The sequence below is a fragment of the Macaca mulatta genome, chromosome 6 (assembly GCF_049350105.2).
Source record: "Macaca mulatta isolate MMU2019108-1 chromosome 6, T2T-MMU8v2.0, whole genome shotgun sequence".
Lineage (NCBI taxonomy): Eukaryota > Metazoa > Chordata > Mammalia > Primates > Cercopithecidae > Macaca > Macaca mulatta.
The window spans coordinates 121,202,737-121,214,896 of record NC_133411.1 but is presented as its reverse complement, the minus strand read 5'-3'; the positions used below and the strand labels follow the sequence as shown (position 1 = coordinate 121,214,896).

The window sequence follows — 12,160 nt, the reverse complement described above, 5'->3', positions numbered from 1 at the left end:
AGTTAGCTGGGCGTGGTGGCGCGCACCTGTAGTCCCAGCTGCTCAGAAGGCTGAGAGAGAAGAATCGCTTGAACTCGGGAGGTGAAGATTGCAGTGAGCTGAGATTGTGCCACTGCATTCCAGCCTGGGTGACAGAGTGAGACTCTGTCTCAAAAAAAAAAAAAAAAAAAAAAAAATTGCACCACATCCTCACCCACACTTAGCATAGTGATATGGTAGCTTGGTAACCATTAGGTCTCTAGTAGTATCTGATGGTGATTTTAATTTGCATTTTCCTAGTGACTAATGATGTTGATCATCTTTCCATGTGTTTATTTGCCAGTTGTATATCTTCTGATCCAGTCAATCTAGTCTGTATTACAAAAGACACAAACACACATGTACATATAAAGACATGGATCCTTTCTATGGACTGAATTGTGTTGCCTCAAAATTCATATGTTGAAGCCCTAACCCAATGTGACTGTTTAGAGATAGGGTCTATAAAGAGGCAATTAAGGTTAAATGAGGTCCTGAGTAGAACCCTGGTACCAAAGGATTAATGTCCTTGTAATAATCGACCCCAGAGAATGCTATCTTGGTGTCTTTCTCTCCCCCACCCTCCTTATATTTCTCTCTCACCCTCCTTTTCTCCCTCTCTCCTCCCATTCCTCTCCCCTTTCCCTTTCTCTCTGCAAGCACACAAAGATGTCATGTGAGCCCACAGTAAGTTGCAGCCTTCCTTCAAGTCAGGAAGAGAACTCACCAGAAATTGACCATAATGGCACAGTAATCTTCAACTTCCAGGCTCCAGAACTGTGAGAAAATAAATGTCTGTTGTTTAAGCCATCCAGTCTACTGTATTTTGTTATAGCAGCCTGAGCTGACTAATAAAATCATCATAGCAGCTTTATTTGTAACAGTCAAAAACTGGAAACCACCTAAAGGAATGAAAAAACAAATTGTGGTATATACATACAATGGAATATTATTGAACAATAAAAATAAATGAGCTATTTATATTCACAACAGCATGGTTAAATCTCAAAATAATTGTGCCGAGTGAAACCAGACAAAAAGGAGAGTTGACACTGTATGATTCAATTGGTACTAAACTCTAGAAAATGTAGCTAAATGATGGTGACAGAAAGCAGATCTATGGTTGCTTGGGAAGTGAGTCATGGTGAGGAATGGGAGTGAAAGATGACAAAGTGGCCGGGCGCGGTGGCTCACGCCTGTAATCCCAGCACTTTGGGAGGCTGAGGCGGGCGGATCATGAGGTCAGGAGTTCGAGACCAGCCTGGCCAGCATGGTGGAACCTTGTCTCTACTAAAAATGCCCGGCTTGGTGGTGCGCTCCTGTAGTCTCAGCTACTTGGGAGGCTGAGGCAGGAGAAATGTTCGAACCCAGCAGGTGGAGGTTGTAGTGAGGCGAGATCGCGCCACTGCCCTCTAATACAGCGAGACTTGGTCTGGGAAAAAAAAAAAAAGAAAGAAAGAAAAGTGACAAAGTGCAGGAGGAAACCTTAGGGAGGGATGAAAATGTGTACTAGCTTGATTATGGTGGTAGGTTCATGGGTGCACACATGTCAAAACTTATCAAATTGTATACTTAAAAATTATGCAGTGTATTGTACGTAAATTATATGCAATAAAGCTGTCTTTAGAAATTCTGTGGAATCCTGTTGTCACTAGTAATCTCTAATTTTGTGTTAGATTATAAATTTTTTCTCCAGTCTCCGATAAAGAAATGGAAAAGAAAATGCTTCATTCAGGAAACAGTGTTGTGTCGTATGTATGGGACCTTATGGCTTTATACCTTACCTTATGAGAAGCGGGGAACGGAATCCCTGCCCACCCCAAACCCTCAGCCTTCCCATTGCCACTGGAGGTAAAAAAACAAAAAACAAACAACAGCAAAACCAAAAATCAGAAAGCAAAAAAACCAAATCAAAGGGCCAAAAAAACAGGTGACAGCAAAACTCAAAACTGGGAACAGATGATTGCTTGAACCTTTTGTTTTTGCAGCCTCAAGTGTCTCGGTTGGATATCAAGGTAAAGAATGAAAATGTTAAGCCATCTTTCAGTCACATTTGGTAACTGGTGTCAGGAATACTGTATTACAGAAAAGAAAAGCTTCCACAAGCAGAAATGCTAAAATCTAGGATAGTAAGGTGTCACCTCGCAAGTCAGGCAAGACTTTGACAGTAAAACAAAACTGGACACGGAATTTGATGAGAAATTCAAAACCTGCGTCAATTTCACAGAAAATTCAGAAGATAAAAGAGTTTTATTCACAGCCTAGGTAAAGTTCAGAAATTTATATTGCAGTTTGGCGGTTATGCTGATCCTGTGTTTGGATGGGGTCACAATAGCAGGGAAGGCCGAGGTTTCCTACAGAAGCTCCTTTGTGGCAAATCACTATGAGACGAAACTCCGTCGAAGTCACCAATTGTTCATTTCATTTCTACTGTGCCACGGAAGCCTGGTTTTGTTTTAAGCGCTAACGTCCTAGGTTTTACGCAATTTTTTCAGCTTTGGCTACCCAGCTAACAAGTAGCAAAACTGTCAACTCTACATCTGATGGGAAAGCTCTAACTCTAAAACTCAATATAGAGGTTTCTTTCTGGGAGACGTCTCCTCAATTCTCCCCTAACTGCGACTCGCATTAACTTCTGCTGGTTCCCAGCTGGAGAGCACAGATTGCACCTGCTCCGAAGCCCAGCGGGTCTCAGCCTCCTACGCAGCTCAACCTCGGCTGCCTGTGCACGGACATCAGGACCCACCAGGGGTCACTGCAGCTTCAGAGCTATTGTGCCCCTCAGTCCTGGACGCGGCCGACCGCGCGGAGGGCGTGGGATTGGGACCGCCGAACGGTGGGGTCCGAGCAGCACCGTGTCTTCTCCCCACCCAGCCTCCAGGTCTCCCGGGGAAACGGACGCAGCGAGCGCTGGACTGACCCGTGGCTTGGGGGCAGCGTGCGGCTTTGCAGCGTGGACTTGCAGGCACCTCGCCGCTGGGACCACCTCTGCCCCGCCCTCCGCCCCCAGCTGATACCCCGCCCAGAAGGGGCTCCCCTGCCGCGGCCAGTGCTGGGCAGTGGGGGGTCCGCTTCGTTCCAGGGCATTTTGCAGACGCCTGAGCCAGGCCCATATGCACCTAGGCTGCTCCCGCCCGGGGCACCACCCATCGCGCGGCCAAGAGAACTTTCCCCGGAGCCTCAGCGGCCTGGCGCGCCCAGGGAACACCCCCCGCCCGCCCGCCGCGTTCCCAGCTGGGGCGTCGCTCCTCCGCCCGCTGGTCCCCGCCTCTCCGCTTTGCTGAATGTCCTGAAGAAGCCGCGCTGCGCCGCGCCGCGCCGCCGCCGCAGGCATTCCCGGAGGGAGAGCTTGAACTTGGCTACACAAGGCCACCCGTAATCAGCTCGGGGGTCCCCGGACAGGAGCCACACCCCGCGGCAAGCTGATCTACCCTCGCTGGTCTGGGTAAGGAGCCCGCTGCCCTTTCCCCCCTCTTCCGGCTCCTCAGCGCCCGCGGCTGGGGACGGGGTAGCGGACGGAGCGACGACCCTCGCCTGTGCCCCTGCGCCCGTGGTCGAGGCGTCGTGGGTGCTCCTGACACAAAAGAAAAGCCCAGCGCTCCTTACTCGGCGGACCTGACCCGGGGCTGCGGGGCGGGGTCGCGGCTGGAAGTGCGCGCCCGCCGGGGACTCCGCAGGCCGATCCGAGGCCGGGACGTCGGGGCCGCGCTCAAATCCGTGCGGTAGGAGGGAGCCGCAGCGCTTCCAGGGGCTTCTAAGGCCGGGGAGGTCCTCGAATTCCCGTCCCTCCTTTTTCTGGTCTCTTGCCCCCACTGCCAGGAGACTTTTGTCGTCCCCAGGACTGCGGGAGGGGCCCCGCGCCCCCGCCTTCGGAGGAGCCAGAGTCTCAGGATGCGCGGGGACGCGCCACCGCCCTCCGCGCCCAGTTCCGCAGGCGCTTCCCCGGCGGCTCCCGGGCGCTGACTCTCCCGGGTTTTTCCGCCCTTCTCGCTGCTGCCCTGCCGGGCGGCCAGGCGGCCAGTCCCTGGACCCGGCCGGGAGCTGCTCCTCTCGCCCTGGCCCCGGCGCGGACAATAAATTAATGCATCGCGCTTGAGTGGAGGGGGCGGCTGGGCGCCTCAGTGGCAGCTTTCTCGCTTGACTGGAGACGGCCACAACCGACATGGGCTGTTTCTGCGCTGTTCCGGAAGAATTTTACTGCGAAGTTTTGCTCCTGGATGAGTCCAAGTTAACCCTTACCACCCAGCAGCAGGGCATCAAGGTGGGTGCGGCCGGGAGTGCGTTCCGGGGGTTGGCGGCAGGGCGGGTGCGGGGGTCCATCGCTTTGTCTGAGGGCTGTCACCGGTGGGTCGAGGGCGGCGGCCACGGCTCTGCGCGGTGGGGAGGGGAGGCCGCTGTCCTCTGCGCGCGGGGAGAGGGCGGACGTGCCAGGGTGAGTTAACTTTGAGTTTCTTCATAAAGCAAAGTTGAGTTTGACGTTTCAAAGGTTACTTAGCATACCGACTCCCAGCAGCACCCCAAAACTCTTCCCCAAACCGGTTTTCTCCAAAAGCCTCTGGGTCCTCCGCAGCTCTCAAAGAGGGGCAGAATGGGTTATACCGGCTGCTTCCCACCACAGTGTGGAAGGCATGGTTTCCCTCGGCTTTGTTGAAGGCGTTTTCCTTGACAGTGTGATTAGGGAAGTGAACTAGTTCACTCCGTGAAACACACTAATGGGTCATTGTGATTGTTTTGCGTGGGTTTGTAGTTGGGTAATGCTACATTTGGACGGAAAGTATTTTCCCTTTCTAGAGCGACCTGGGTTTATCCTCAGATTTAAGTAAACATCTTTCAAAGCGACCCAGTAATAACTTTGCTACTGTTTGTGGGTCATTAAAATACAATCACTACATTAACCTAGAGAACCCAAACAAAAAGGCAGCCAAGCTCGCAGAGATCCTCTTCCTTACATTTGATGAGAAGGTACTTGTGTTTGTAGTGGCAACCTGACCTTTGCGCCTGCGTGCTTGTTTTGCTCTTGCAACAATGTTAACTACCTAAACGAGGTGTAAATCCGGAGCGTTTTGTTGTTTTGTTTACCTTTCTCTTTCAGTTTTAAATCACTAAGGCGTTTTAGATAAGGCAGCAGCTGAATCTGACGAAGGGAAACCGCCCCCCGCTCTGATAGAGCTGGCTTTCTGAGAAATCGAGTTCAGGCTGCCAAGTATCCTCTCTTAGTCTCTTCATGTCAGAAGTTAATCATAATGGGGTAGGCCCTGGGCATTTCCTTTTGTGAATCAGTTTTTACATAGTTTTATGCACACTAGGATAACTATTCCTGGCTAAAAGTTTCAGCGTTGGTGTTGCCATTCTTAGTGTACAGAATTCCAATTTCATAGGTGTAATTCTTTTGCAGGAGAAAGGAGCAAAAATAATCAGTTAAAGCTACAGGATTGTTAACCCTTTCCTTTAGGGGGTTGTTTTGAATATTAGTTCCCCAGTAATTATAATGAGCAAAATTCAGTTCTATTCTCAAATAGTATTTCCTTTCAAGACCAATAAAATAGACTCTTTTGGGGGAGGGTGTACCTTTTGTATTTTTAACTTTTCTTTATGTTCCAAAATATTTCTCCTCTCACCCGCCCAATGAAGTCAGGAAAATATTATAACTTACAAGATGATGTAACATTCTTTGGTGTACTGTATGAACAAAATAGGCAAAAATCACAAAAACATTCTAAATTCTAGATAATATATAGATTCTTTATGGTGTTGAGATAGAAACAGTTAGAAAAAGGTAACTGATGATCAGATACCAAGACAACAAGGAAATCTTTTTGAAGTGCAAAGTCTAAATTATCTGGAGTCTAAAGTCATCTGGAATGTGAGCTTCCTATTTAATCATGAAAGTCATGCCTGTCAGCTGTAGAGCATGTACATTATTCTGTCAAGAGAGCAGCCAAGACTTGGGATCAAATGGAATAATTTTGTCAAAGAAACATGAATCAAAAATCCTGATCCATAATTATTTTTTATAATCCAATGGTGCTTATCTTGTTTTACAAATAGGCTGAAAATTGGTGAGTGATTCAAAGGCAACAGCAACTATGTAATACTGTTATTTTGGATATGGGCTATATAACTAAACAATAATTTAAGCAGGCTTTTGTTGGAAATAATCATTTAACAACAGTCTTGGCCTCTGTCCTTGTCACAAAAGCATGCCACAATTATTTTGATGGCCATGTGTGTAACGCAGATGTCTGCTAAAACTAACCACATTATCTTCTATGCTACCTTAAAAGTGTATGTGTTAAACACCTACCTACCCTTGGCATGTACTAAATTAAATATATTTGCATATTTGTAAGTGGTATGTATGAAAAAACATCTTGCATGTAGATGGTATTCAAACATTGGATGAACATGTGTATATTCTGTACTTACTGGACATTTTTAAAAACTTTTTCCTAACCTTCATGTATTACGGTGCATAGGTACAATTGATGTATATTGCATTAATTACATAAAATTAACTCCAACTTTAGTTCGTAAATGAAAAAGTAAACAGTTACTTCAAAGTTAATAGCCAATAGCTACCATTATGGTGTTTTTCCTTGAGATAGTATACTTGGTAATTTTGATTACCACTAATTAAAGTCAAAATTAGGCAACATCAATTAGCCTACTTTTCTCTGAAATTAACTAGAAAAATCTCTATTTTTCAAAAGCATTTCCTAACATTTATTTTGTGATTACTCTTTTTCCTATTCTATCTTAGATGAAGATGGCTAATTTTACATTAAAATTATGCACACATTTCATTTCTTAGTAGAAATAATTTTACTGATTCCTAAATGGTTAGTTGAGAATTTACTTATGTTACTGTTAAAATAATGCACTGTGAATTAGAAAAGATTAATTATAGCAAGTTAAGGTGGAAGAAGTATGAGAGAATCTTGGTAAACATTTTCTCTGTGTGTCATTTTGAAAAACATTCTTTGGATTTGTTTAAGCACCAAATTACAAATAGAAAAGTTAGTTATGAAGTGATTTTTCTACAACTTAGATAAGTTTTTCATCAATGTTAGAAGAAAAATTAATGTGTCACCGTGAAAAGTGTTTCAGCCTGAAGATAACAGTTACTCATCTTATATGGTAAGATGAATATCATTTAAATGGAAAATAATTTTATTTCCATTTAATTTCCATTTAAATGGAAAATAATTTTCTGTTAAAAAAATACAAGAAAAATAAAACACAGTATCTTTGTATCCCTGTTAATGTTACAGGGAGGTATTTGCCTTTTTTACTTGCTTTAGGGACAACCTCACCTTGATAGCAGAAAGTCTTATTCATGCAGTTCACAGTTTGAACCTTATCCGAGATTTACAAACTCAAGTTTATATAAACTGAAAGCTATTGGTTGTGTGTTGAGCCCTACAATAGGTTTTAGCTGTTTGTCTTTTGCTGCTATCTCTGTTGTTTATTCAAGTAAGGATTTCTGCTATGGTTGGTCTCTGTTGTTAGAATAATGTTTGTTCTGGGAAACTTTTGTTGTGTCCTTTCTAGTTCTCTGTGCTGAGGGAGGTAGATAACGTTCTCTTTGTTCTCTTAGCAAAACTTGAATGTGGCTCAGACTACTTTTCTAGGTTTTCATTTGGTTAGCAAAACATTTTCAGGAAAATAAAGTCACAAGATTTGATTATAAATTTAATTCTCAAAATTGCTGCTACAAATATGAAATAGATTAGTATTTTCATTTTGGCAAGATTTTAGTCCTCTGAGTAGTGTGATGAATGTTTAGGTGCTCATTTTTCCCTATGAGTATTGACTAAACTAATGAAACCAATATGAAGATTCCATTAACTTCTTTTAAATGGCTTTGTTAAGGTGTACCATACATTTTGCCCAGTTAAAGTGTATAGTTCATCCATTAACTACTAAATAATGTTACTTCCCAATCATCCTGAGGTTCGTGAGGGAATACCGTGAGTTTCCATGCTTTGATCGGAAATTTCCTAATAAGCTAGAAAAACAATCATAAGGCAAGGGCTTAAATTCTGTGCATCTCACTTACCAAAAATTACAATTTTCATTCACTTTGGACTAATGAATAAAATATCTCAGAAGATTGGGAAAAAAATGAAAAGCAATTATGTTAAGTTTATAAGTGAATACTCATATCTTTTGGTATAAAATGAACTATGTATAAATAGCCCCTCAATTTTACAAGAAGTTATTTTTTGAAAAAAAAAATTAAAAATACCTTTTATCATCCATGACTTGAATGTGATTTAATAACTGTTTAAGGGGGAAAGCATTGTTACCTCCAACAGCTTATGGCTGTCCCTCCCTAGGTGCTTCTGGTATTCTTGGTTGATAGTGAACTACACTTTTTGCAGTCCAGTTACTGTGTGTGTTCTTGAATTCTATATTGGTAAGCTTGAACTACCTTGAACTCCCTGTGGGAGTTTATCCTGTCTCTTGTAGGATACTTAGCAGCATTCCCTGCCTCCTCTTACCAGATGTGTGGCACCTCTTTTCCAATAATGACAATCAAAAATGTCCCCCCATGTTGCCAGATGTTCCCTGATGGGTATAATCACCCTCTGTTGAGAACCACTGTCATAGAGGATAGCAACTTCCTTTGTTCTTATGTCTTTGGTGCACAGGTTCAACATTGAATGCAGGGTAACTTTTAGATGCCTTCTATTTTTTCTTTTTCCCCCCTCTCTTTTGGAATGGTGAGTTGTTTACCTCATATTCAGTGAAAACAATATGGTATCTTTATCTTGCTTCATATTCAAGTATCTTTACACTTGCTTCATATCTTTATACACAGAACAGTACCTGCAATGATTAAAAGCATAGGCTCTGAAGTCAGATTACCTAGGTTTAAATTTTGGCACTGCTAATTACTTACTAGCTGTGTCTTTTCTGAGTTTCAGTTTCCCTGTCTATAAAATGAAGAGGAATGATATATAGTATTCACCTTCTACATTCATGCTGTCTTGCACGTGAAAAGCACACAGAAAATTTTAACTTTATTCCACCTTTCCTCTTCTTCTCTTCTTGTTGTAGTAGCTCATTCCTTCCTAGAGATAAAGTCCAAACTTCATTGTTTGACTTAGCACTCTACCTGATCTAGCCCTGCCAGTCCAAGTGACTTGCCCTCTAGGTATGTAGAAACTGCTCACAGTTTCCCAAATATTCCAGATTGTTTTGAGACTTTATGCATGAGATTCCTGCTGATTAGTTTACCCTTTTGTCTTTCCCTAAACACATCCTTATCTGAACCATCCTTGAATCAAGTGTCCCATCTGCTAGGCAGCCTTCACTTCTGCCTGACCAAGCAGAGATAGGTGCCTGTTTGTGCCTCACACATCCCCGTTACAGCATCTGTCACATTGCATGCATTATTTCTGGACATATCTGTCTCCAGCAGCCTGTGAGCCCCTACCTGTGATCCCCGGGAGTCAGAGCTGTATACTTCATGTAGTAGATGCTTATTAACTGTAATTTGGTAGAAGAATGAGTGGAGTGTTACAGCTGAAATAGGCTATATTGAAAATCTTCTAGATAATGGGGTTCCTTTGCCATTTTATTTTTACTAGAAAAGACCCTAGAATAAAGTGAATCTCACTGTGAAAAATCTGTTGCCAAGATACTCTAATTTTTATATTCATAATGGGTAGAAAATGAGCTGGTGCAGTGGACTGAATGCGTGCAGTACATTGAAAAGCTGACTACTAGCAGCTATTTCAGAAAACATGAATCACACCATTTTTGTATTTTGTAAGTACCAGGTCTTTCTCTTTTAAATTTAGTGCTCCCCTTCCAACCTGAGTCTTTCGGAAGAAGAGCATATTTCCCGAATGGAAAATAGATCCTCACACTTTAGTGACTTTTCTTCCTTGTCTCCTATTCTTGAAACTGTCTGAGAACCGTGTTGGTTGGTTTGACAGTGGGGGTTTATGCTATTGTGAACCAGTACTGTAATTTTTAATCTTGCTGAAACACCTGTCTTACTCTTGAAGCTGTATAAACCTAATCTGACACTGCTCTAAGGCATAGTGGAAAAGATGACGTAAATACTTTAAATACTGAGTTTTTATGAAAAAATTATATTTTTTCATTCTGATGCAAAGTGCATTTGTCTGTAGGCCTGTTGTAAACATGACAAGTCAGAGATCAAACTGGCTGCATCTATGGCTCCTGCCTCTCTGAGATTGACTACTTTGGTTCAGCTTTATCTTTGACAATTTTAATCACATCTGAAGCTCCTGCATATTGCTCCTGGTCATCCTGCTTTGGGTTGTGATGACTAACGACCATTTGTTTCTGCACCACATGTTTTGTTTCCACGTTTCATACGTTAAGATTAAACAGGCACCTGTTATCACATGTCCTGGGCATAGACTCAGTGTGCTAAATTCAGGAACCAGTCAGTTTACTTTGTGACTCAAAAACCTTGTAAGTACAATTTAGAGTGTCTCTACCATTCTAAAATATGTGGATTGCATTCCTATGTCCTCTGAGCCATGCATGTATTTCCTGTGTTCTTTTTTAAGTGAAATAGTCATTATTTCTTAATGCTGCCTATTGTTAATCCCTTTCTCTAACTACACACTCTTGCAAAGAGATTCATCAAGGACTGGAATAGTTCCTCAGGAGGCTGTCCTAATAATCGCTGAAGACACAAAGGGCCCTGCTGCCCTTCCAAAATGTGTGAGAAGTTTGTTTTCCAGCACAGGATATTGACATGCCAAGAGGAAGTTAGAACAAGAGAGACGGGCAGGCAAGGAAAACGGAGAAGTGCTGAGCGATAGCTCACACAGACAATAACCAAAGGGTCAGATGGCAAAGGAGGAATCAGTGGACCGAGACTGCAGAGGGAACCACGTGCTGCAGCGTATTGTTTAGGGACACCTTTGGAGCCCTCGGGAAAGGGCATTTAGTAATGCGGAGTCCTCAGCTTGGGGGGAAGACGTTTCAGAGGTTGGTTAGAAAGTGCTTTGTTTAGAGAACAGTGGCGTGGATGAGTGAGGGTCAGGTTGTTGAGCTAGCCCACAGAGACCATTTGAGTTGTTAAATCACTCAGGTCCCACCTTCAGCTTCATCAGACCTGTGTTTGAGAAGCAGGCTTGGAACCTCTGCTGCCTTAATTGTGACTTGTCAAAAATTGGTTTTTCTCTGCCATCCTCACTGCTCCTCACTTAGTTTGGCCCTTCCACCTGGACCAGCCTCCTAATAGGAGTGCTGTATGGTCACCATCAGTCTTTCTCCTTCCTGCTCCCTGTCCTGTGTTCAGTCAAATCCTGGTCTGCCTCATAATTACTGGCTTTGTGATTGGACAAGTGATTTTTCTTTTGCTAGCCCCAGTTTCCTCATCTGTAAGCTGAGGGGCATGATATCTGCCCCATAGGATGACTGTGAGAATTTGAGGAAAGAATTTTAGGTACATTGGACAAAAGGTGCTCAATAAATGATAGCTATTACTACGTATGATATATTATTTATGAATACATTTATTTCTGAATTTCAGTTTGGGATATTGAATGTCTGCCACCCCTGCCTAAGGTGGCACAGGTTCTCTGAGGGGTATGAGTGGTTGTTAGAAGTGGGAGAGCAGTGGTGGCTTGATATTCATAGATATTTGTCAGATCTGTCTGTAGGAGAAATAGTATCATGTTCCAGTTGTGCATCTACTCACATTGCCTCAACCATTCCATTCAGATGTGGAATGCTGAAACTCCACATCTGTACCTGTAGTCCCAGCTTCCTTATTTTCTGGATTCTGATCGCTTACTAGATTCTGCACTAGATGCCTAAGCCTGCCATCACTACCCTCCTCTAGATCTGCTTATCTTCCTGTGCTTCCGAGTTTGATGAATGATCTCACACTCTTATCAGTAAAGATGCTTTGGTCACCAGTTATGGAGGTCCCACTGCAAACTGCTTGAACATGAGGAAGTTTATTAGCTCACCTCTCAGGGAATCCAGGGGCAAGGAAAGGAGGTTCAGGGCGGGTCAGTGACATCAAGGTCCCAGTTTCTTTCATTTCATCCTTGTTCTGCCATCTTGGAGTCAGTGCCATCCTCCGGCTGTAGCAATGGCCAAATTCTAGAGATGAGGAGGTGATATTTGTATATAGCAATAT

General features: G+C 43.4%; 1 protein-coding gene across 2 annotated transcripts in view; it reads left to right on the top strand.

The window, feature by feature from the left end:
* The first annotated feature begins 876 nt into the window (after nt 1-876).
* EPB41L4A (erythrocyte membrane protein band 4.1 like 4A) overlaps nt 877-12,160 on the top strand; it is a 264,990-nt gene continuing 253,706 nt past the window's right edge. The window contains exons 1-2 of one of the 2 annotated variants that reach the window (XM_001101426.5): nt 2,829-3,463; nt 3,858-4,279. In XM_001101426.5, the coding sequence (XP_001101426.4) occupies nt 4,181-4,279 (99 nt within the window). In that variant the 5' untranslated portion in view covers nt 2,829-3,463; nt 3,858-4,180. Of the gene's footprint in view, nt 4,280-12,160 lie in introns of both variants that reach the window. The other variant, XM_078005099.1, reaches the window with a different exon arrangement.